General features: G+C 37.1%; 1 protein-coding gene across 2 annotated transcripts in view; it reads right to left on the bottom strand.

Annotated features, from left to right (window-relative positions):
- The window catches only part of CEP57L1 (centrosomal protein 57 like 1), a 60,008-nt gene that overhangs the window by 14,691 nt on the left and 18,188 nt on the right, over positions 1-27,129 (bottom strand). For both annotated transcript variants that reach the window (XM_045842789.1, XM_045842788.1), the window contains exons 2-6: positions 17,204-17,314; positions 16,086-16,251; positions 14,454-14,633; positions 12,969-13,090; positions 652-768 (exon numbers count right to left, since the gene is read on the bottom strand). In XM_045842789.1, coding sequence (XP_045698745.1) covers positions 652-768; positions 12,969-13,090; positions 14,454-14,633; positions 16,086-16,248 — 582 coding nt within the window. In that variant the 5' untranslated portion in view covers positions 16,249-16,251; positions 17,204-17,314. The remainder of the gene's footprint in view (positions 1-651; positions 769-12,968; positions 13,091-14,453; positions 14,634-16,085; positions 16,252-17,203; positions 17,315-27,129) is intronic.

Below are 27,129 nucleotides of genomic sequence, written 5' to 3'. Positions count from 1 at the left end.
GAAGACATTAGAAGTGTTAAGATATGGTCCTTGTTATTTAAGAGCTTATCTTACATTTAGGAAATAAAAAGTAATAAACACGGAACAAACAACAGAGAAATGAACGTGATTTGGCCCAGACCATGTATATACTTATACATGTAAGTATTTCATCTTATATCCTTGGTGTGGTTCAGACTAGGAGGACAGTGCTATTTCAAAGGAAGAGTTTCCTGAGTGTCAGAGAACTCAAGGACAGCTTCATTGAGGTAGCAGGATCTGGAGAAAGTCGTATGGAATGAATAGGATTTGGCTGGAAGAAGGAGAGAGCAGTTCAGGACAGGATCTAGGATAGGCTTAAGTGAACTGCAAGTGGTGAAAGACAATATTCTTAATACCCTTTAGGTAAATCATCTGAAATGAAAATGTTCTGCCACCTCAGAAGCAGCCAAAATTACAATTTCACATCAACAGGCAAGCTCATTCATGCTGTGACAGAATATATTAACTTTTCACCTTCATAGGCAGGAATTCATGTCTGGATTACTAAAGGTTGTTAAAGTAGTTTTATAAATCTAAGATTTACTGTATATTCACATACAGAGCCAATTATGCCTAACACTAAAGATTCATTCCTGGCATCACCACTTCAAAAAATAAATGGGAGCTTACCTCAGCAGTTTTCTGAGTTGTTGTAAGTTTAAAACATTCTTTTTCTAAGACATCAAGCTTTTCAAGTTTTGCTTGAAGTTTCATCTGATCTTGTTCTTTTTCCCTTTGAAGCTGGGCCTGGAAAGGATAAAAACAAGCCTGAATTTGGTAAGTGCTGCCAGTGGTTCAAGAATAATACAATTTCAGAGGACTCAAAGCACAATATAAATCTGTCATAAGAAACATGTACATACATGCACCTACTTTAGGTGCTTATGAGCAAAAGCCAAGAAAATAAAATATTTTTAAAGAACTAAAATGTGCAAAAAGTTGTGCTATATCAATACCAATGGAACAAATGCTTCTTTGCATCTTTATATAACATTTCAACTAAGGAAACCACCATCAGTGAAACCTGTATTCAATACAGTGTTGTACACAGGGTGACTGAGCCTACTCATTGACTTACCCTCTCTCTACAAAAAAGAAAAGCAGCTATCAGAGGAATAGCATACAGAGAACATAGAGAAAAGGAAAGTTACACATACATATGCAAACCTAGGTACAGGGTACTGTTTTATAATGGTATTTATTACCACACTAAGGCAAGATGGTAATAATAAAGGCAACTGTGAGGGGCAATGGGTATATGAGAACTCTCTGTACTATCCACTCAATTTTCTAGAAACTTAAAACTGCTCTGAAAAATAAAGTCTATTAAAAAACATAAAACTCTTGTCCAATGCATTGTTGGCAAAGGTGTTCTCCCATGCAGTTGAGATGGTTTCTTTAGCTATGCAGAAGCTTTTAATTTGATCTAGTCCCATTTGTTTATTTTTTTTCTTTTCTCCCTTGTCCTAGGGGATAATATCAGCAAAAACACTGCAATGCAAGATATCTGAAATGTTACTGCCTATGTTTTCCACTAGCATTTTTATGGTATCACAACCTGTATTTAAATCTTTTATCCATTTTAAGTTTATTCTGGTTTATGGTGTAAGTGGGTAGTCTAGTTCTCCCAACATCATTTATTGAAGAGACTGTCATTATTCCATTGTACACTCTTGCCCCCTTTGTTAAATATTAATTGACCATTAAAATGTGGGTTTATTTCTGGGCTCTCTATTCTGTTCCACTGATCTATGTGTCTATTGCCACTGTCTGTGCCAGTACCAGGCTGTTTTGATTACAATGGCCAGTAGTATAGTTTGATACCAAGTACTGTGATCTCTTCAACTTCGTTCTTTTTTTTTCTCAAGATTGCTGAGGATATTTGGGGTCTTTTTAGGTTCCATATAAATTTTTGGATATTTGTTCTAATTCTGTGAAATATGCCATTGGTGTCTTGATAGGAATTGCACTGAATCTATAGATTGCTTTGGGTAGTATGGACATTTTAATGTTATTCTTCCAATTCATAAACATGGTATATGTTTCCACTTATTTGTATTTTCCTCAATTTCTTTCATCAGATAAGGGTTTAATCTCCAAAATATATAAAGAGCTTATAAAACTCAACACCAGGAAGACAAACAATACAATTTAAAAATGAGCAAAGGACCCAAATAGACATTTCTCCAAAGAGGACATACAGTTGGCCAATAGACACATGAAAAAATGCTCAATCTCACTAGCTATCAGAGAGATGCAAATTAAAACTGCAATGAGGTATTACCTCACCAAAATGAGTATCATTAATAAATAAAAAAACAAGTGCTGGTGAGGTTGTGGAGGAAAGGGAACTCTAGTGCACTGCTGGTGGGAATGCAGACTGCTGCAGCCACGGTGGAAAACAGTATGGAATTTCCTCAAAAAACTAAAAATGGAACTGCCTTTTGACCCAGCAATTCCACTACTGGGAATGTACCCAAAGAATTCTGAAACACCAATTCAAAAGAAATTATGCACCCCCATGTTCATAGCAGTACAATTTATAGTAACCAAGTGTTGGAAACAACCTAAGTACCCATCAGTAGATAAGTGGATAAAAAACTGTGGTGCATTTACACAATGGAATACTACGCAGAAGAAAGAAAGAAGGTATTCCTACCTTTTGCAACAGCATGGATGGAACTGGAGACCATTATGCTAAGTGAAATAAGCAGGTTGGTGAAAGACAAGTACCATTTGATCTCACTTTTAAGAAGAATCTAATGAACAAAATAAACTAATAAGGAAAATAGAACCAGAGGCATGAAATCATAGAAGAGACTGACAACTGTAAGAGGGGAGAGGAGAAGCCGGGGCTGATGGAAAGGAGGTGAAGGGATTAGTTGGAGAATATATGAAGGACCCGTGGACATGGACAATGTCGTAGGGTTTGCCTATGGAAATGGGGAGGTGGGCTGAATGGAGAGGGGCAAAGGGAGAAAAATTGGGATAACTGTAATAGCATCAACAATGAAATATTTTAAAAAACTGAAACAATCAATCAACAGTCTTGGTGACCTATAGTCTAACATTCAGTTGGAGTCACAGGAGAGTGAGGTCAAATAAGAGTTAGTTATTTGAAGAATAATGGCCCAAATATTCCAAATTTGATGAAAATATTGACATTGAAGAATCCCAAAACAAACTCAAGCAGATAAACAGAACACCATATTTGAGTACATCATTATTAAACTGTTGAAAGCCACTGGTAAACAGAAAATCTTAAAAGAACCTGAGAATGTGCATAGAGGAATTATGCATAGAGGAGTAAAGATAATTCTCATTAAAGACCATGAAAGCCAGAAGACAACTGAGACAGCATCTTTAATGAACTGATTCAAAAAAAGCTGTCACCTAGAATTCTACATCCAGTGAAAATATCTTTCACCAATGATGGAAAAATAAAGACTTTTTTTCTGACAAATGTATACTGAAAGAATTTCCAGCAAACTTGTTATAAAGGAAGTATTTCAGACTAAACAAAAATGATACCAGATAGAAATCAAATCTATATAAATAAAAAGCACTGCAAAAGGTAAAAATACAGGTAAATACATATTTTCTTGTTTCTTAATTTCCTTTAAAGAATAATTGATTGTTATGATAATGAGATTTGTAAGATATTTGGTTTTCATCCAGTTCCCAAATCACAGCTCCTAAAACTCTTGGAATTTCCAGTGTTGAGAGCAGTAAAGGTATCTTTTGTTTTGTTACTAGGAGGACTTTTGGAAAGCACCTAAGGATGGGGACTGGTCACCAGAAGATCCAATCAAGTGATTACAGGGTGGGAACTTTCAGTCCCAACCCCCTCCTTTGCAGGCAAGAGAGGCTGGAAGTTGAATCAAATGCCAGTGGCAAAAGATTCAATCAGCCATACCTGTGTAATGATACCTCCACAAAACCTAAAAAGGGTGGGGCTTAAAGAACTTCCAGGCTGAAGGACAGATCCACATCCAGATAGAGGGGTGGTGCCTGGACAGGGCATGGGGACTCTATGCCTCTCCCTATGCATCTCTTCCATCTGGCTGTTCCTGAGTTATATCCTTTTGTAATACACCAGTAATCTAGTAAGTAAAATGTTTTTCTGAGTTCCGAGATTCATTCTGGCAAATTAATTGAACCTGTGTGGGGGGTCAAGCGAACCTCTGATTCACAGAGAGTCAGTCAGAAGTTCGTGTAACAGTCTGAATTTGTGATGGCAGTCTGAAGTTTGACGAATGGGGGCAGCACGTCTTGCAGGGCTGAACCTTTGACCTGTGGAATCTGATGCTATCTCTGGGTACTGTTAAAACTGAGTTGAATTCTGGACACCCTTTTAAGCCTCCCACCCACACACATGGAAACTGGGTCCGTGAACCGAATTTAACCATTTAAAGCAGAAATAATAACGTGGTTTCTAACATATATAGAAATAAATGTATGAAAACTGTAAAGCCAAAGGGATAAGTGGAAGTACATTATCTCAAGGATCTTACATTACATGTGAAGTGTTTTAACACTAATTCATGGTAGACTGTGGTTAAGAATATATATTTTAACCCTAGAGCAGCTACTAAAATGAAGAAGAAGAAGGGAGGCCAGGAAGAGGAATAGAAGTCAATACAATTTTAAAAGAAATCTCTATAGAGAAGTTAGAAAATATTTTTAACTGAATGACAATAAAAATACAAAACATCAAAAGTTTTGGGATTCTGGTAAAACCCTGTTTAGGGGGAAATTGGTAGCTTTCCTGAGAAAATATATTATATAAAGAGAAACAAAAAAGTTTTGAAATCAATAATCTAAGCTTCCAACATATAAAGCTAAGGAAAAAAAGAGCAAATTAAATTCTATGTAAGTAGAAGAAAGGAAATAATAAAGTGAAAATTAATGAAACAAAATTAAAAAATAAAAACTTCTTTGTAAAAAGATCAATAAAATTGATAAAATGATATTGCAAATTAGTAATTTTAAAAAGTAAAAATGCAAAATTATTAATATCAGGAATAAAAGAGGGACTAGAGCCACAAGAAACTGAAAATCCGAGTAGCCTTATATCTGTTAAATAAACTGAATTCACAATTTAAAAACATTCCACAAAGAAAACACCGGTCTCAGAATTTAAATTTGATAGAAGCTAGCAAACGTGTAAGAAGGAAATAACACTAGTACTGTACAAGGTCTCTCGGAAAACAGAAGGAGGAGGAAATCTTCTCCACCTAATTTTATGAGGCCAGTAAAACAATGACACCAAAACCAGACATTAAAAGAAAATTACTAACCAAGATCCCTCATGAAAAACAGTCACAAAAATACATCAGAAAATCCTTAGAAAATATGAAAACTACTAGAAGTAATAAACTTAGCAAAGCCAAAAGACACAGTCATACAAAACCAATATATTTTATGTACTAGTATCAGAAAAGTGGAAAAATCCAATACTGCTCACTAGAAAACATAAAATTCTTAAGAGATACATTTAACATGAGATGTGCAAGATTTCTCATTAAAATTACAAACCACTGGGAAGAGAAAGTAAAGAAGACTGAGATGTAGGTTTGCAGCTGTTCATCTGGAAAATAACACAATAATGAATGAATAATAATACAGGAATAAACTCTACGTTTTGTGTACCCACAACTGTAAACCTACTTTTCCCCCACTCTGTATAAATTTAACAAGATGCCAGTCAAAATCCCTGAAGACTTTTGGTAGAAAATGCCACATTGATTATAAAATTTAAGTAGAAGTGCAAGGGATCTATAACAATCACAATAGAGAAGACAGAGTCTCAGAAATAGACCTTATCTATACAGTCAATTGATTGTTGACAAAGGTACCAAACAATTCAATTGGTGAAAGAGAAGTCTTTAACAAAATAGTGCTGGGACAAATGGAAATCCACATGACAAAAATTTTAATCGTGAACATTTTATCTTACCACACAAAAATTAATTCTAGGTGGATCACAGGCCTAAAAAATGAAGATAAAAAGCTTCTAAAAGAAAATATTCTAGCAAACAGTTTTGTTGTTTCTTTTAAAGTCAAACATATACCTACCCTGCGGCTCGGCAATTCTACCGCTACATATTTAACCAAGACAAATGAAAGCATATGTCCACAAATAAGATTTGTATAGGCATGGTCATAATAGCTTTATTTATAATACCCACATGGTCATAATAGCTTTATTTATAATACCCACAAACTTGGGAAACAAGGCAAATGTCCATCAACAGGAAAGTGGACAACGAAATTGTGGCATCTCTATATAATGACTTCTACATAGCAATAAAAAGGAATGAACTACTGATACATACAACAGCATGGATCTCAAAAACTTTATGCTAAAAAAAAGAACCAGATACAAGAGAGTACATTTTCTGTGATTCAATTTATATAAAAGTTCTAGGATTGGCAAAATTAATCTAAGGTAAAATAAGTCCGAGTAGCAGTCGTCTTGTTTGGAGGTGGGGAAAGACCAGAGAGTAACTTGGAAGAAATATAAAATGATTTCTGATGAAAATGTTCCATTATTTGATAGGACTGTGGTTACACAAGAATATATATTTATCTGTAATCACTGAACTGTATATACATTTCACTACATATAAATTATATGTCAATAAAACATTTTAAAAACTGTTATAAGTCAGTGGTCTACAATATTTAGCTAGCATAGGAATTTCTAGGTTATTGGAAATGTGCATGCTGAACTTTGCAAGATAAAGTGGTTGCTCTCCTGGGGTTGTGTCCTCCTTTACTCATAGAACTGTCAGACTTTTAAATTTTTCCAATCAGGTAGATGTAAAGTAGTATCTTACTGTGTTTTTAATTTGCATTTCCCAGGTTACTAATGAGGTTGATCATTTTTTCTACAGATGTATGTCCATTTGTGATTCCTTTTTTTTTCTGAAAAATGTTTCATTACAACTCTGTCCTTTTGTCTTTGTCATTTTGTTGTGTTTATTCCTCTCTACCCCAGGATCATATAGACATTGTTCTGCATTTGCTTCTAAAAATTTCAAAGTTTTGCCTTTTGTGTTTCCACCTTTAATCCCTCCGGAACAGATTTTTGTATATGGTATGAGGTGGGGATCCAATTTCATTTTTTCCCCTCATATGGATAATAAATTTTTCCAGGAACATTTATTGAAATCTATCTTTTCCCCAATGATCTGCAATGGTAACCTTGTCATATATTGAATTTCCATATAAGTGGGTCTGTTTCTGACTACATTCTACTCCTTTATTCTGTCGTCCATCCATACAAATATCATGTTAATTTTGATAACATTATAGTTTCTCTCAGTATATAGTAGAGCAAGGCCTCACCTTATTCTTCTTCAAAATAGTTTGGTTATTCTCGGACCCTTGCTTTTCCATGTAAATCTTATTTATTTTTTTAAAGTATATTTTATTGATTATGCCATTACAGTTGTCCCATTTTTTTCCTCTCCTTTATTCCCCTCTGCCCCGCACCATCCCCACCAGCATTCTGCCCCCTACTTAGTTCATGTCCATGGGTTGTATATATGAGTTCACTGGCTTCTCCATTTCCTATACTATTCTTAGCCTCCCCCTGTCTATTTTGTACTTACCATTTATGCTTCTTAATCCCTGTGCCTTTTTCCCCATCCTCCCTCTCCCCACTGATAACCCTTCATGTGCTCTCCATTTCTCTAATTCTGTTCCTTTTCTAGTTGTTTGTTTAGTTTATTTTTGTTTTTACGTTCAGTTGTTGATAGTTGTGAGTTTATTGTCATTTACTGTTCATAGTTTCGATCTTCTTTTTCTTAGATAAGACCCTTTAACATTGCATATAATAAGAGCTTGGTGATGATGAACTCCTTGGACTTGACCTTATTTGGGAAGCACTTTATCTGCCCTTTGATTCTAAATAATAGCTTTGCTGCAAAGAGTAATTTTGAATGTAGGTCCTTGCCTTTCATGACTTTGAAAGCTTCTTCCCAGCCCCTTCTTTCCTGTAAGATTTCTTATGAGAAATCAGCTTACGGTCTTATGGGAACTTCTTTGTAGGTAACTGTCTTCTTTTTTCTTGCTGCTGTTAAAATTCTCTCATCTTTCATCTTGGGTAAGATGTGCCTTGGTGTGTGCTTCCTTGGGTCCAACTTCTTTGGGACTCTCTGAGTTTCCTGGATTTCCTGGAAGTCTATTTCCTTTGCCAGATTAGGGAAATTCTCCATTATTCTTTTAAATAAGTTTTCCATTTCTTGCTCTTCCTCTTCTCCTTCTGGCACCCCTATGATCCAGATGTCAGAACATTTAAAGATGTCCTGGAGGTTCCTAAGCCTCATTTTTTTCTGAATTCTTGTTTCTTCATTCTGTTCTGGTTAAATGTTTATTTTTTCCTTCTGCTCCAAACTGTTGATTTGAGTCCCGGTTGCTTTCCCGCCACTGTTAGTTCCCTGTATATTTTTCTTTATTTCACTTTGCATAGCCTTTACTTCTTCCTCTATTTTGCAACCACACTCAACCATTTCTGTGATTATCCTGATTACCAGTGTTTTGAACTGTGCGTCTGATAGATTGGCTATCTCTTTGTCACATAGTTATATCTTTTCTGGAGCTTTGAACTGTTCTTTCATTTGGGCCATATTTGTCTCCTTGATGTGGCAGCCTCCCTTGTGTTTGTTTCTGTGTACTAGGTAGAGCTGCTTTGACTCTGTCTTAGCAGCATGGCCTATTATAGAAAAGTCACCTGTAAATTGTGTGGGGTGGAGCCTTAGGTAATCACCAGGGTGGGACAACTTGTTTCACCACTCTGTGGTTCTTTGTGGGGTAAAGCTCAGGAAGGGGGCAATGCTACTGTCTGGCCTCTGGAGATGCCCAGGAAGAAGCTGTCTCCCGGTTCTCACTCTTTTGTCAGTCACTTTACTTTCTCCCCTTCTCCCCATGTGCCATTTGTGCTGTTCCAGATGTTACCCTGGTGCATCAGGGTGGGGCAACCCACATTGCTGAGCTGTAGCACTGTATGAGGGAGAGGGGTCTGAGAGGGAACAAACTGCTTGCTCCGCTTTCCACAGGCATTCAGTCACTTCCCTGGCTACCCACAAGCAAATTGGGCTCTTCTGGTGCTGATTCCCAGGTGGATGGGCTTGTGTACATTTTAGGAGCCTGTGGGTCCCTCCAACAAACTCCTGTGAGGCTGGGAGTTTCTCCTGCTGTGACAATCCCCACAGGTTTTTAAAGCCAGAGGTTTCAAAGCTTTATTTCCCTGCTCTGGAACCCTAGGTTATGTAGTCTGTTTCACTACCCAGTTGCCTTGCTCTCCTAGTCCTTCAGGCTCTGCCTTGCCACGTGTCCTCTCTGCCCTGGCTGCCTGTCTCTGCCCTTCCTACCCATCTGGATGAATGTTTCTTCTTTAATTCCTTGGTTGTCAGACTTCCATACAGTTTGACTTTCCAGCAGTTCTGGCTGTTTTTTGTTTTTAAATTTGTTGTTGTTCTTCTTTCGGTTGTGTATCTACCTATGCTTCCATCTTGGCCGTAAGTCCTCCACATAAATTTTAGACTCAACTTTTCTAGTTCCCTGAGAAATCTACTAAATACTTAACTGATTAAAACCCAATATTTATAGTACTTTTGCCCATTTCCAAGACAATGTAGAGACCCTAGAACACTTTAAACTACATTTATCCCTTCCTAATTTATAAGCTATTACTTTCACTAATTTTAACCCTTTATCTATATTTATGAAACAGTGTGCAGCCAAGAGGGGGGCCCCAAATAGGGATTTGGAATGGGGCCCAGAACTCAAAGTGTCCGGGAAATATTAGGATGTCCTAGCCTCTTCCCCCCACAGGTGTGAGTTGGGGAAAGGGACACATGGACCAGGGCCATTGAGAGCTGTTTTGTACAGCAACAGCTTTGCAGCTAATCCATGGCACGGCCATTTAGCATATCTCTAACCTTTAACTGGTTGCATGGATATGTTAAATAGCTGTGGCCATGCTCTGAGCCAGGGGGATGGAAGTAACTTCCCCCCAAGATGTAACTGGGAGACAACTCCCCCTAGTTACAGCGCCTGTGTGAGAGCTTGGAGATGACTGGCTCCACACCATGGGGCCACGCTTGCCCAGACCTACTATGGCAATCAAGTAAAGCTGGAAGGATATGGGAGTGCTGGCAAGTGTAGCTGATTGTGGGAGGAGTCAGAAATGGGGCTGCAGAGGAAGATTGGCATGAGGATTTAAACCCAGACACGGCAGCCATTGGAGAGAGGACCACGTGGCTGTGGCAGTGCAGAGAAAGCCACGTGGTTTTGCCAGATTGGGGACCCCTGCAGCTTTAGTAGGGGGAACCACCTTGCGGCTTTAGCAGAGAATTGCCACTCGGCTTTGGCCAGAGTGGCGACCCCTGCTCCCTGCAGCTTTGTGGAGAGATCCACGTGGTTTTGCCAGAGTGCAGACCCCTGCAGCTTTGGTAGAAGAGGACCGCGCGGCTTTGGGGTGCTCCCTTTGGCCACGTGGCCTGGGAAGCAGGAGAGACTTTGCCTGGAAGAAGGGTGAAAGAACTCTTGCCAATGGGCCATGAGAAGGTGCCACATGGCTTTCGATTAATTGGAGATCCTACCTGAATGGCAACAGAGATGATGGTGCCAGCGGCCTGAATCTGGAGTTACGGTACCCTGAGTTAGGGCAGGGGGAGAAGGAAGCACTGTGGGCGTCTGTGGGTATCCTAAAGAACTTTGATATTTAAATGAAGACATTAGGTCACTACTTTAAGTCTGTATAGCATTAAATAAACATTTCCTTTCCTTTTCATAAATCTCTGGCATTGAGAGCTGTTTTTCCTATAAGGCAATGGACATAACGAACCTGGGGGGTTTCTTTCAGTGATAGTATATTGTCCTCATCCTCCTTGGCCCCTTTGTTTGGTTAACAGTTTTTGCTGTCCCTGGGTGGGCCAATAATTGCCCCCCACCCCAGTCTGTTCTGTAACATTTAGACCAGGCAGAACATTATTATTGTTGTCTAATATAATAAATATTCATTTACCCATATATTTACCACCTTTTTTGTTCTTCATTCCTTCCTGAATCTCTGACCTTCCATCTGAAATAATTTTCCTTCTATTTGAATAATATCCTTTAGTATTTCCTACAGGATGAATTTCCTAGTAACAAATTACTCCAGTCTTTGTTAGTTTTAAATGTCATTATTACACCTTTATTTCTAAAGGATATTATTCCCAGTCATGATTCTCAATCAGCAGTTATTTTCTTTTATATCATAAGTGTATTAATCTATTGTCTTCTGGACTCAGTAATTTTAGTTGAGAAAGCAGCTATCATTTTATTGTCCCTTTGAAAGTAGTCCACCTCCCCACCCCCGTGCCAGGAAGCTTTTAAGATTTTTTGCATGCTCCATTATTTATTTTATTCCAAGGTGTCTAGATTCTTTATTAATCCTGTTTTGGTTTTATGGGGCTTCTTGAATCTGTGGTGCAATGTTTTTCTAATCAGTTTTGGAAAAATCTATGCCATTATCTCTTTATACTCCTTCCATCCCATTCTCCCTCTCCTTTCCTTTCGGACCTCCAATTACCAGTGGGAGAGAGCAAAGTCTCACCTTATTCTTCTTGAGAATGGTTTGGCTATTCTTGGACCCTTGCTTTTCCACATAAATTTTGACATTTTCACTCTAAACTTATTTCTCCCACTCTTTTTTGAAACTACTTTTATTTTGTTTCTTCATTGATCTAGATGGTTTCACTTCCAATTCACTAATTATCTCTTCATGTCTGCTATTAGATCCATCCATTGAGTTCTAAATTCCAGTTATTATACTTTTCAGTTCTATAATTTTTATATGGTTCTTTTTCAGATGTGTTGACATTTTTTATGCTCTCCAATGTTCTGCTGAAAATTTCAATCCTTCCTTTTACTTCCTTGATTATAGCAAGCATAATAATTTTACAGTCTGTGTTTGTTAGGGCCAGTACATAGCTGGAGCTAACTTGTGAAAATGTTTATATATATAGTCTATTAAGTATGCTGTATCTTGTTCCTAGTGTCTTATCTCCTTCTGCCCACTTACTTTGATTGAAAGTTTCTTGCTGTGTCAAACAAATGTTTGTACAAATAATTTGGGGTACCTGAGAATATTAGCAGTCCAGAATCACTTTAATTCAATTTCAGGGACCAAGATTTTCTGAGTTACTCTGATAACCCAGAGCAGAGTTGTAATCTGTTTTTTTCCCCCTACAGCTCACCCTTTCAAAGTACTCTGCCCAGAGGATTTACTAGCATTCCTATTCTTGATAGGCTCTGGATTCTAACTTTAATTTCCTTGGCCCCAAAAGGATGGCTGTTAAAAGCATTATTTAGCCTCTCAATGGACAGTTCTGGAATCAGCCCTCAGAAGGAGCCTGAAATATCTGGCCTACTTCTCTGGAATTAAGTCTACACACAGATTTTGAACTGGTGATTTTTAATCAACTAGTTAATTCTCCAATGCCATTGTGTATTTTTTTCTTTCTCCTCTTTTATTCTATCTCTCTTTTTAATATTCTGTACAGTTTTCCTTGTTTTCCTCTATAGAAAGGTTGGCCCAAATGACCTAGTCTGCATCACTCTAAGTGAAAACGTATATACAGCTTTATATCTTAATTTTTCTTTAAGATTATAATATAACAATCTTCCCATGACATTAAATATTCTTTTTTCATGGGGCAAATTTACCAGCTGTTATTGTATATTTAATTTGTGTCATTTAGTTTACATCTTACCTTTTTTTTACTGAGGTATAATTAACATACAATGTTTTATTAGTTCCAGGTGTACAATATAGTCATTCCATCTTTGTATACACACTGTGAAACAATCACCTCAATAAGTCTAGTACCGTGTCACCAAACATTAAATATTCTTCAAAAACATATTAAATTACAGAAAAATATATTCACCTGTTGTTCTAGGATCATATTCTTCTCTCGCTCTACATTGAGCACCATTCTCTTCGTATATTCTAGTTGCTTCTCTAAGAGAATACAGCGAGACTGAGCTGAGCTTAATTGTATACTTATATCTATGAAAAAGAAAAAGCAATGAAAAGTAAATTAGTTGATTTATCACAAGACCAGACATTTGGTTATCAGAAGAAATACATTATATGAATTCAATCAAGAATTAAAAGTTCAAGCCTTCTTTATTCCAATGTATTGACTCTCCCAGTTATAAATACCCATTTTGTGAATATTTCATTAATGATATATAACTGGCTTAACATGATCTCCCGCTAGAGACACAGAAGGCATACATCTGAAAGGGGAAAATATCAGTGACTTGTGGGATGATAAAAATCCCGGCTGTCCCTGGGAAATGGCACTAACTGGAAAACAGAGGACCCAAAGTCCTCCATCAATGCATTTCTTCTCTTTCAAGAAACTCAGATATATGCATTCTACCATTTCCATTTTCCTTTGCTCTTGACTATGGCAGCACAGTTCAACTTATAATGTGTAAACAACTTCTTTCTAAACCTTTAATTTCTTACTTTCCTCAAGCTCTTTCTTCCACCTCTGTCCAATTACTTCAGAAAAAATATTATATTCCTCCCCATTTCTTCATCCTATTTATAAGTTGAAATACAAACTTGAAACTGTTTTTAAGGGTGAGGGTGAGGATCAAAACAAAGCCACATGTTTTGATGTGAAATTATATAAAGTACCCATGTTCTAAATCTCTAAAACCTGTGTCTAGGTATCTTTTTCATAATTTCCACAGAACTTCCACCTTTGTATCCATTTCATCTAATTAACCTCCCAAGTTAAATAAAATTCCTTTTTATTCATTTTATGGTGTTTATATTATTTAATTACTAGTGTTGCATTTTAAAATTTTAAAACCATGATATTTGAAACTATGAAGTATCCCAATTATATATAGGTTAAACTGGATTTTGTTGGAATTCTGAAGATATTCTAATTTCTAAATATAGTTTATCTAAAAACTTAATTTTTTAAGATTTTATTTGTTTATTTTTAGAGGGGAAGGGAGGGAGATAGACAGAGAGAGAGAGAAACATCAATGTGCAGTTGCTGGGGGTCATGGCCTGCAACCCAGGCATGTACCCGGGCTGGGAATCGAACCTGGGACACTTTGGTTCCCAGTCCGCGCTCAATCCACTGTGCTACGCCAGCCAGGGCTAAAAACTTAATTTTTCTTTAAATCTCAAAAACATATGAACTGGGATAAAACAGATATAATAAAAATAAGTTCAAAGTTACATCCATTTCCTGCAAATATCAAAATGTTTGAGAAAAATGCTTAGGAGTTTAAATGTATATATAAGAACAAATATATTTGAGTAAATCTGCTTAAACTGGGCTTATTTTCAAACTGTAAACTTTAGTAACTTTTTGTTTCTGAGAACTATTGAACTTTCTTACCTTTTTTCTGCTTTATCAGTTCCTGGTGTACCAGATTTCTCTCATTAGTTTCATTTTCCAAGGCCTTTTTATACTCTGCTGCTTCTCTGGAAAGAATGTTGAGGTTATCTTCAGCCTGTGTTCTCTCTAACTCTAAACGATGAATCTTTTCCTGAAGAGTTTTTAGGGCTAAAATAAGAGCTGTCGAAAAAAAATTTGCTTGATAGTATAAATGAGAATTTTTGAATACTTATAATCATATGGAAGACAGCAGTATATTTTTGTTAGTGAATCAGAAAAATGTGTAATATATATTTCTCATAAAAATGGAAAATAATACCTAAAAGTCTAAAAAGGAACACATTTTCTCTAACATATCTTATAAAAACAATATATTTATGATTGTACTTAGTGATTTTCTAGGTTTGAGAAAGCTAATGATCAAAGACTTAAAGATAACATACAGTCTAGGAGGCATAAGAATCTGAGTCTGAAAAGAAAATTAAAATACAGTATCCACTAATGTGGAAATTTAGGTTTAAAGGTAAAGGTTTTTCTCAGTTATTGATGTGTTCAGGTTCAATCAAACCACAAACATTTATTATTCCTTTGTCCAAGATACAGTGTTAATAATCAGGACATAAGAGGGAGAACACAGTTTCCTCCACTGGAAAAAATTAGATCCTAGTGGTTTACCTGTTATCAGGCTAGAAAGATTATAAGTAGTACACCTGAACCACTAACATTTTTTTTAGCTACGTTAATATCTTCATAATTCAGATAAGTTCAGATTTATATTATCTTATACTTTCTATTGAGCTGTTACTTCAAACTATAAAACTAGAGATGAATAGAATACAAGTAAATGTTATATTTCATAAAGCTTTGTTGTCTTTTAGAATATATATGTTCTATATATTCAATTAGAAAGATGTTAGCTAGAGATTATCTTTTTTTTAACAAATGAGATAAAGAAATTATATTTATTTCTCTTTATATAGTATCTGTGCCTGGCTCACTGGTTTGGATTATTTCTTGCAGTTGCTTTACTCCCTAAGGCTAGTCTATTTATTATTAGCAACCACTATCAGAATATTAAAAATCAAAGTAATATTCAGCATCTTGGAAAGTAATTTGTATTGTACAAGGTATGACTAAGTCATAAATATTTTCCTAATTCAGTTTTAAGATCCTTCTAAATTTACACTTTAAAAGTGACAATATTTATATTTTATAGTTACTCTAACATACTGGCTTCATGAGAAATTTTCAAGGTAATTTTGGCAATTTCTGAATTTAATCCTTGAATAAGACACAACTCTACTTAATTCACTAGCATTGCAATAATCTAGTTAGAAGGACTCGAAATCTGACCTTTTATTCTTCATAGAATTTTTCGATTTTCTTATGACATTTTTTATAATGAATGTCATATTTTATAATATATGTCACCTTACAGCTGAAACCAGAATAAAAAATGTTAAATAACTGGCCTAAGTTTACTGAAACTTTTAATAACAGATTCAAAATTAGTTTAATTAAGATTTAGTTAAAAATGCAATTATATTCTTTTCACATAAAAATGAAAAGATTTATATAACATACTCTGTACCATTCCCCTAATTTTAAGTAAGATTTTTGTATTAATATTACCTTGGCTATTTGGACTACGAAGCATTTTAGAAGAGGCAGCTTCAAAGTTCCCAGAGTGGTGATTCTGAGATAATTCATCATTCTGGGTGAACGGTGGAACAAACGCTCTTTCTGGAGGTTTAAGATAGCTTCCTACTATACTGTGCATTAATTCGGAATCCATTATCTGTACAGAATAAAGAAATTATATAGTATAGCATCATTCATTCTTATTTGGATCATAAAAACATTAGACAAATATCCAGGTGAAACTTTAACATAAATACAAACTCATATACTGTGAAATATCTTTATGAACTCAATTGTCACAAATTCAACTATAATAATATAAGCTTAACAAAAAAAAATGATGATTTACTGTGTAAACAGTGTGAACAATTCTACCTGATTTGCAATGAGCATATGCCCTGGAGTGAGCACTGCATGGGTGGTATGAATTTTCTGGTTTCTCAGTGTATCATTAGTCCATATATGTCTCATTGTCTGAGCACCTCTCTATAAAAAGAGTGACTCTAGGGTTCCAAGAGAAAGTATATATTCTAAAATACAACACAGCTTTTAAAACAAGCCACCCACATAATTGAATTCTCTATGATTGAGCTTCAATGTACTGGCTTCCGAAGGGATTTCTGAGAGAATTTTGGATACATCAATCTGTAAATCTAACCCGTTTAATGTATTAGCATTCCAATCATCTAGTTTAGGAAGTTTTCAAATCTGAAGACTCTAAAATAGTTTTTTTTTTGGTCATTCTGGGCTTTTGGGGGGAGTCTTATTTGGTTGTTTGTTTGTAAGAGAGCTCTTTTAATCATTTTAGCGGGTAAATTTTTACCCAATTGTCCTCATGGTCAGAGAAAAGGGAAGTAAGATACACTGAATTAAAACCCAGAATCATGTAATCTTACTAAAGTCTAGGAGGCTCTTAGAGGCCATCTGTTCTCACCCTTCCTTTCAACATCGACTTGCCCTCACGCACTCCTGCACAGTCACCTAAGCTCTGCTGGTCCTCTCCAGAAAGACAGAGCTCACTGTCTTCAGGCTGAATCCAAAAGCTTCCTTCTATGATTTTTATGAATTTAACAGATTTGGAAGGAAATAAAAATAACTTCTATACTTACTGATGTAGATGCTGAATTAAATATTTGCTCTACGTATCGGATTTATCTAGTAAAATCTTGCTGCAAAATTTAGAATCATTTTCAAACTTCAAATTTCATCATTCACAGCATCTGAAATGCATGTAAAAGACTTATGAAATCCCATCCCCTGATTAAGGGCAAAATGGAGAAATCAAACAGAAATGACTCAATCATAAAATCAATGATAGTTAATTTCTTATTAAACCTCAGTGGACTTGAGTAGATCCAGATCAGGACAGCTGAATACTAATTAGGAGATAGCTTCAGCATGTGTCTACTGACTAATCACCAATACCAGTAGATTTCTTCCCTCTTAATACCTTAAGAACTTGTTTTTTAAATAACTTACCATATATATAGTACACACATGTATAGTTTAAGGAATTATAATAAAATAGTTTCCGTGTATCCACACCTAACTTAAGAGAGTACCACCCTGTTCTGTGCAAACCTTCTGTGTGCCTTTTCCTATCTCTTGCTTTAAACTTTGTGCTGCTCATTCTAATGCCTGTTGTTTTACCCTACATCTATGTATCCTTAACAAAATATTGTTTACTGTTGGTGGTTTTTAAACTTTATATAAACAAAATCATATTTTTCATTCAAAGTATGAATTGGCATTTATGTTGGTACATGAAGTTGTATGGTATTCATTTTCATTGCTGTATATTATTCTACTATATAACACAAATCTTAGAATGCATTAATTCCAATCAGTCTTTTCCAGACTCATGAAGCTATGGATGTCTGGGATTGTTGGCTCTATTTTTATTTTAACCACACAAATGAGACAATATTGTTTTAATTTATAAGGTTAATGTTTATGTCCACCTACAAGTATTCTTTGCTCATTGTGGACACTATGATGGACTGCTAGGATTTCCTTTCAGGAATGTGGACTCTTCTGACAGCTGCTAGGAGTGCAGCCAGAAGGAAGCCCTTGGCTAGAGCTCTCTTTGGGATTGCTTTGCCTAAAGAACATTACCTCATCCAAGATCAAGACTTCTTCACAGGGCAGCCCACATCCAATGGGGGTTAAAGGCCTGACCCTCTTCCCCCAACTCAAGACAATTCTAAAGGATTGCCCATCTCCTAAACATCTGTGGCACCAGTGAAACCTTTGTTGTGTCTTCATTTCAGCTTAGCCTCTCTCTCTGCCTAACACTGCTCTCTTTCCCCTCCCTTCCACAGGTACTGATCCCAAGAATACTCTCTAATAAATGTGTATGCTAATCTCTGCCTCAGAATCAGCTGAACCTGCAATTATTACCAAACCTTTTTTCATAAGGCTTTCATTCTGCAATTATATTTTACAGGCTCTTTCAATGAGTATGTTTGTAGTAAGTTTTCTTAGTTTTGTTTGCCTTATTAAAATGTCTCTCTTTTCACTCTTTTTCTTACAAGATAATTTTGCTGGATGTGTAGTGCTGGATCACCAATTGTTTTCCTTTAGCATATGACAGGGTATTATGTCTTCTACGTTCCAATGTTGCCATCCAGAAGGGCAGGGTCATTCTGAAGGGCAGGTTATTTTCCTGTCATTCACACAAGGTTGAACCTTTTGGGGATCCCAACTTTACACTGCAGTGTCTAAGCTTATCACTCACCGTGTCTAGGCACAGATTTGTCTTTTGCCCCACGCAATCAGGAATGCCATCTTAAAGGCCCAGGTAGGAGGCCTGGAGGAAACAGCAGGGGCTCTCTGGGATAAAAGAGATTCTCTGGTTCATTTATCCCTATGAAATTGGGCTTTCTCATGTACAGTCTCAATATTTGCCCCTTACTTTGCTGCTACCTCAGCCATACTTTAAAAAAGATGTTGCAAGCATTTTATAGAGCACTATTGTGTTCTTTACTAGAAAAGATTTCTTTGAACGTTCAGTATGCCATATTGCTTGAAACTGCAATAGCATACTATACAGTCAACTTTTAAAACTATGCAATGACTTTATAGGAGTACTATAATTAAATTCAAGAAATTTATAAGCAGTTTAATCATTATGCTTCAGTGACTGATCATGCATAATGTATTAATACTAGAAGCAAAATTTGCATTTAATATATTGTCATTTGACATTCAAACTGACCTATTTAACATAATTCATAATTGCTTTTAAATACAGTTCTTGCTAGATTCAAAAAAATAATCACTTTGCAGCTATCATTATAAAGACTGATGTAGGCAGGAAGCATGAATGTTAAATTCAGCCCAGGATGGCTATGAATGCAGCCCAACACAAAACCATAAATTTACTTAAAATATTGTGAGATTTTTTTGTGATTACATGTCGCAATGTATTTAATGTGTGGCCCAAGACAACTTTTCTTCTTCCACTGTGGCCCAGAGATGCCAAAAGGCTGGACACCTCTGGAAAGATCAGAATTTTCAGGGTGCTGACATTCAATGCCTTTGACCATTAGAGAGCTAGCTATATTTTGTCCAGTCATCATGATGCCCCTTAGACCTGTTAAGGCAAGGTTTTAAAAGGTTCAGAATTACAGATTTAGGAGAAAAGAGGGTTGAATGCAGAATGCTAAAGACCATACCACTAGCATTTACAAGGCAAATGAAGGAATAAAAACCCTCAATAGATATCAAAAAGAATGATCAGAGAGCTGGGAGGAAAAAACAGAAGGCAGTAACAAAAGAGTCAAAGTGAGAACAAGAAGTAATTATTTAATATCTATAGCCTATATGCTATGCCTTTTAGAAATAAGAAACACACAGGGTCTGGCTTCTGCTGTCATGTAGTTTGCAATCTCAACTGAAAAATGACTAAAAGGAGGCAATGAGAGGGGAGAAAAGGACATAGGGGGTGACTCAGCAGTATATCCAATAAAACTGGTTATCTTATTTCATAACTACTAAATTTTTATTGAGCATCCTTCAAACTCATTATCTTAAATGAGTCTGAATAGAATGTGATTACATGAGTACAATACCTAGTTTTTAAACAGTACAAAGTAAAGCCATTTTTAACTAATGTTGTATAAATTATAATATAGCATATTATGTGTACAGTTAATTCAACTCAGTGCATGCTACCAAGCTACCTAATTTCCAAGCAAGCTTATCAATTGCTGAATTTAAAGTAATTAGACTTATAAACACTGGACCCAAGATGGCTACACTGACCTCCTCCCAGGACCAAACTGGAATTACAACTAAATTAAAGAAAAATCATCCTGAATAGACTTATAAACATTATATCTAATAATTAGAAAGTTGAATTTTTCTTATTGAACTTGAACCCAGTAGGTTTAAAACTTTAAAATACCTGATATTACTTAAATTATTAGACTCCCCATCATCTTTAACTATAGTTTATCTTGAATAAACTACAGTTCATGAGAAAATGCTCCTGGTTTAACACAAAGTGAATACAGAAGAATATAAAGGTACATAATTATAGCCCAACTTTAGAAAAGGACAAAGATAAGCCTAGACAAAAGACTAAAGGTATTAAAATGTTAATTGATGAAGAACAGATTTTCATTTTCTTATTTCTACATCTTAACCATTCTCTATAATAAATATATTAGTTTTATAATAAGGAACAAAAATGTACTAAACTAGTTTCCTCTTATCTAGGTTTTTGCAGAGGTAGAAAACAGCTAAAGATGTATGGTATCAAAAACTTATATGGATATTTGTTGGGGCACTTATATCTTTTCATTTTTAAGGGCCTTATGCCTCCTATATCGATATAAACTCAGGGGGGGCAATTGTGTTCATTTCTTCAATAAGTGCTTACAGTCCACGCTGCTATGCTCTGCAAAGAGGTATTGTATCCTCTGGGCCTAATCCCCCCCCAAAAAAACAAAATTGTAAAATGAATCCCCTGAAACCAATATCTTAGGTGAACAACTTTTTTCTTCCTCCCTCCCCTATGCTAATGTTTGTTATGGTTAAACCCAACAATTTTATAAATACTGTCCTAAGTTATAAAAATATCACATATTATACCATGGTCTGTATCTTTGTATACAGTGTTGTAATTTAATGTATTATTTAAGTAAATGCTAGTTATTAAAATTTTAAAATATTACTGGCACTACTGGTACTGGTACCTTTCTGTCATCAGAAAGGTCTAACTTCCTGTGATTTTGAAAGGGTTTCAACATTCTTCTAATGTTTACTACATTTACCTGTTGTACTTAACTGAGTTCAGGACTCTGAGCAGAGTCTTTCACTCTGCTTCTAACAATTTCTCTTTAGAATGGCTGATGGCAGACATTAAATATAGAAAGGATTCAGAAATTTATCAAATAATGAATTAAAGTTAACAGTGCTCAGATTAACAGCTAACTGTTAACAGTTGCTACAAATCCTCCTCCCTGGCCTTTACCTGTTCTTCACCCACAGACTGAGTACACTTAATAGCTAGAATTCATGAGGGGAGTGTATTGATCATTCAGGCAGCGCAAAAGGAATGGGCTGTTGGACAATGACAAATAACTGACGTTTACCTGTTTAACTGTCAAAATGTATTTCAACTAGTTTTAAGAGAACTATTTCTGTAATATTTAACCTACTTTCCTTCCTTTTAGGCAGTATACACTCAACACAATTTAACCTTTGGGATGACTTAAGGATTCCATCACAGTATTTTAATCAGGTACAATGAATGATACTTAGAGAGCCACACTGATACTTGGATTGTTTGCTCCTTCACTGTTAAGTTCCAGACTGTTACAGACTTTGTTTTCTGTCACCTTTTCACCTCTTGCTCTCTTCCCTTTCAGGCTGCTAACTGAGCTGTCTGTTTACTTGTCTACAGTAGAACATCCCTCCCCTTTCTAATTGGTTTCCCAATTTATAGCAAATAAGAAACAACAAAAACAATCAAGTTTCACTCATTAGCCATTCAGAGATGAAAAATACAGGCCAAAGAAAGTGCAAGAATGGGTAGGGAAGTAGATCAAGTGTACAGCAAAAGAAATAGCATGGTAATAATGATACTTCACATTTACTGGACACTTATTATGTGAATTAACATATTAAAGTCCCGATGACAACTCTATGAAACACAATTATTTCCATTTTAGAAATGAGGAAACCGTGGCACAGAGAAACCATATTTTGCCCAAAGACACACAACTAGTTAACTGGCAAAGTTAGATTTGAACTCAGGCAGTACGCTCTAAAGCAGTGGTCCTCAACCTTTTTGGCATTAGGGACTGGTTTCGTGGAAGATAATTTTTCCACGGAGGGAGTGGGGGGTTGGTTTGAGGATGATTCAAGTGCATTACATTCAAGCTCACCTCCTGTTGTGTGGCCCAGTTCCTAACAGGCCCGGACCAGTGCGGACCTGTGGCCCAGAGGTTGGGGACCCCTGCTCTAAAGCTCACACTTTTAACCACTATGCTATATTGCTCATTTATACAAAGTTATGAAAGCAAGAGAAGATCTGGTGTTTTAGGCAAGTTACTACAAGTAATGTATAAAGCAGAAAGATTGCAAGTGTGCATGAGTATTGCAGAGGAGGAGGCAGAAACCAGATCTGAGGAACCTTGTCTGCCAGGCATAGGTGTTTGGATTTTATCCCATAGGCAATAAGAGCCATCCAGCTGAAAAGCAGCAGGATCACATTACCTTTGATAAAGATGTCTGTGAGATTAGAAAGGAGAAAAACAACTAGAGGCTAGAAGTCCAGGTAGGAGGCTATTCCAGAACTCTATGTGAGGGGCAATAAAGACCTGAACCAAAGCAACAGAAGTGGGAATAAAGTCTTCTGGTCAAGATGGCAACATAGGTAAATGCAGTACTTGAATCCTCCCACAGCCACATCAAAATTACAACTGAATTATAGAACAATTATCATTCCAAACCACCTGAAATCTATCTGAACTGAGGCCCTATAACTAACGATATAAAGAAGTTACACTGAGACTGGTGGAGACATGGAATGGGCAGGTCCCCACATTCCTCTGTAGATGATGCAAATTGGGAGGGATATTTCTGCTGTGGAGGTCCCCCCCCTAAAAGACAGGAGTCCCAGCCCCACACCAGGCCCCCCTAGCTGAGGGTTCTAGTGCCAGGAAGAGAAGTGTCTATAACTTCTGGCTATAAAAACCAGTGAAGATCGTGGCTGAGGGAGACAGCGATTCTGGAGTCTCAGCCAGTTCCTCTAAAAGGGCTCATGCACGGACTTACTCGGATTCACTCCTTCTGAGTTCCAGTGCTGGGGCAGCATCTTGAAAGGAACCAGGGACATATGGGAAGGAATTGAACTGCCTGGTATTAGGGTGAGAGCTGGAAGGGCAGCATTCTGCCAGACGAAAGTGCTGGCAGAAGCCATTGTTCCTTTTCTGAGCCCTCTCCACACAGAGCCAGCAGTTGGGTGCCGTATCTGAGTTTCCATTAACTTGGCTATCACTGTTTGCCCTGCTCTGGTAAGTCCCTGAGACACTACCTCACCCAGCCTGCAGGCCCATGCAGGCTGTTTCCAGTGGCTTATCCATACAAATGGCCTGCCTTGGCTCATGTTTCAGACTTTCTCAAAGTCTCTCGAACAAGCAGCATCTGGTTCTGGCATGCCCTGTACCTCTTGCTAAGGGGCCCCAGACTTGGCATTAGTGGCAGCTGGCCTTGGTTTGCAGCTTGGCCTGGCCTGGGCTCCTCCAAGCCCAGCACAAGTAGCAGCCATCTGGAAATAGCTTTGTAACTCATGCCAGGTGGCCCCAGGCAGAACTGAGGAGGCAGCTGACCTTGGCCTGCACCTCCTGAAAGGCCCCAGAGCTAGCACACCCAGTGGACAGCTCCAGTCCACCACTCAACCACCGAGCATGCCAGAGCCTGGCCAAAGTAAGTCCTGCTTTGTGGGTTGATCTTCCACAGTAGTCACAGCCAGTCCTTGCAGCTGATCAGCCTGGGGGTAAATCCCTCCTATTGATGAGCCAACAGCAAAAACAGCTCAAGTACAATAGGAGGGTATACATAGCTCACACAGAGTTGGTGTGGAGGGTGCATTTGGAATGCCCAGCTTGGGTGATGCCCAAGGGAGTGCCCAGGAAGGCTGTGCCACTGGGCCCTACAGAACACCCACTACATTAGACCACACTACCAAGACATGGAGTCAAAGCAGCTCTACCTAATACATGGAAACAAACACAGTGAGGCTACCAAGATGAGATAAAGAAACATGTTCCAAATTAAACAAAACAAAACTCCAGGAAAGGAACTAAACAAAATGGAAGCAAACAATCTACTAGATGCAGAGTTCAAAACACTGGTAATAAGGATGCTTGATGAACTCAGGGAAGGAGGAGATGAACTCAGAGTGAACTTCAACAGCATAAAAAAGGACATGGAAACCAAAAAAAGAACCAGTCAGAAATGAAGGACACACTAACTGAAACAAAGAAAAATTTACAGGGAATTAACAGTAGAGTGGATGAAGCCAAGGATCAAATCAGTGAGTCAGAATATAAGGAAGCAAAAACCACCCAATTGAACAACAAGAAGAAAAAAGAAAATGAGGATAGTGTAAGAAGCCTCTGGGACAGTTTCAAGCATAACAACATTTGTATCAGGGAGGTGCAAGAAGGAGAAGAGAGCAAAAAATTGAAAACCTATTTGAAAAAAATGACAAAACCTTCCCTAACCTGGTGAAGGAAGTAGACAGATATCTAAGTCCAGGAAGCATAGAGAGCTCCAAACAAGATGACCCCAAAGAGGCCCAAACCAAGACAAATCATAATTAAACTGCCAAAGGTTAGAGACAAAGAGAACCTTAAAAGCAGCAAGAGAAAAGCACTTAGTTCCCTACAAGGGAGCTCTCATAAGACTGTCAGATGATTTCTCAATAGGAACTTTGCAGACCAGAAGGGAGTGGCAAGAAATATTCAAAGTGATGAAAAGCAAGGACCTACAACCAAGATTACTCTACCCAGAAAAGTTTTTCTTTTTTAATTTTATTTTGTAATTATTTTTTATTTTATTTATTATGCTATTACAGTTGTCCCATTTTCCCCACTTCATTCTCCTCCACCCTACACACCCCCTCCAACCCACATTCCCCTGCTTTAGTTCATGTCTAGGTGCCATACTTATAACCTCTTTAGCTTCTACGTTTCCCATACTATTCTTGCCCTCCCCCTGTCTATGTCCTACCTACCATTTATGCTATTTATTCTCTGTACCTTTTCCCCCCCTCTCTCCTCCTCCCACTCCCCTGTTGCTAATCCTCCATTTCTGTGGTTTTGCTCCTGTTCCAGTTGTTTGCTTAGTTTGTTTTTGGTTTTGCTTTAGGTGTGGTTGTTAATAATTGTGAGTTTGCTGTCCTTTTACTCTACATGTGTTTTTTATCTTCTTTTCTTAGATAAATCCCTTTAACATTTTATATAATAAAGGATTGGTGATGATGTACTCTCTTAACTTGACCTTATCGGAGAAGCACTTTATCTGCCCTTCCATTCTGAATGAAAGCTTTGCTGGATAGAGCAATCTGGGATGTAGGTCCTTGCTTTTCATGACTTGGAATACTTCTTTCCAGCCCCTTCTTGCCTGTAAGGTCTCTCTTGAGAAATCAGCTGACAGTCTGAGGGGAGCTTCTTTGTAGGTGACCATCCCCTTATCTCTTGCTGCTTCTAGAATTCTCTCCTTCATTTTTATCTTGGGTAATGTCATTATGATGTGCCTTGGTGTGTTCCTCCTTGAGTCCAACTTCTTTGGGACTCTCTGAGCTTCCTGGAAGTCTATTTCCTTTGCCAGATTGGGGAAGTTCTCCTTTATTATTTGTTCAAATAACTTTCCCACTTGTTGCTCTTCCTCTTCTGTACCCCTATAATTCGGACGTTGGAACATTTAAAGATGTCCTGGAGGTTCCTCAGCCTCTCCTCATTTTTTTTGAATTCTTGTTTCATTCTTTTCTGTTTGGTTGTTTCTTTCTTCTTTCTGGTCCACTCTATTGTTTTGAGTCCCAGTTTTCTTCCCATCACTATTGGTTCCCTGTGCGTTTTCCTTCATTTCATTTAGCATAGCCTTCATTTTTTCATCTAATTTGCAACCAAAATCAACCAATTCTGTGAGCATCCTGATCACCAGTGCTTTGAACTGTGCATCTGATAGGTTGGCTATCTCTTCGTTGCTTAAATGTATTTGCTCTGGGGCTTTGATCGGTTCTTCCATTTGGGCCATTTTTTTTTTTTTTTGTCATGTCTCACCTGTTACGTATGAGGGGCAGAGTTTTAGGTGTTCACCAAGGCGGGTCAGCCCAGTCACTGGGTTGTGATGCTGTACGTGGAGGCAAGGTCCGAGAGGGAACAATGACGCTTGCTCCGCTTTCCCAGCAGAGCTATTTAGAATCCAAAGACAGATAAAGAGCTTCTCAGACAAGAAAAAGCTAAAGAAGTTCATCACTACCAAGCCAATATTACATAAAATATTAAAAGTTCTTCTTTAATAAGAAAAAAAGATAAAAAATGTGAATAACAAAATGTAATAAATACATATTTGTCAGCAATTGAATCTAAAAAACAAAATAAATGAACATGCAGGACCAGGAAAAAAACAAAAAAGAATAGGGTTGCCATATGACTCAGCAACTCTCTTCTGGGTATCTACCCAAAATACTTCAAAATGTTTATTCTTAAGGATATATGTACCCTTTGTTCATTGCAGCATATGTATGGTGACTGTATTCTGCCTTTAACAGAGGCATGGCAATTGTGCAGATGAGTTTGGCATCCAAGAAGAATAAAGACAAGGATTTGGAAGTCACCAGTATACAGAGCTGGCTGCTGAAGCCATGAGTATTCACTTAGACACAGACTGTGCAGTTATTCTCTAAGTATGGTCCTTCAATCACTTAGGTACCAATACCTTGAGTGTATTTATTAAAAGTGTATATTTTGGGGCATTACCCAGGTCCACAGAAATAGAATCTTTGGAGATAAGTCCC

Source organism: Phyllostomus hastatus, unplaced genomic scaffold (assembly GCF_019186645.2).
Source record: "Phyllostomus hastatus isolate PE091 unplaced genomic scaffold, TTU_PhHast_1.1 phas_contig_40, whole genome shotgun sequence".
Classification (NCBI taxonomy): Eukaryota; Metazoa; Chordata; class Mammalia; order Chiroptera; family Phyllostomidae; genus Phyllostomus; species Phyllostomus hastatus.
Note: the sequence above shows the minus strand (reverse complement) of the source record. Positions and strands in the feature narration are given on the sequence as shown.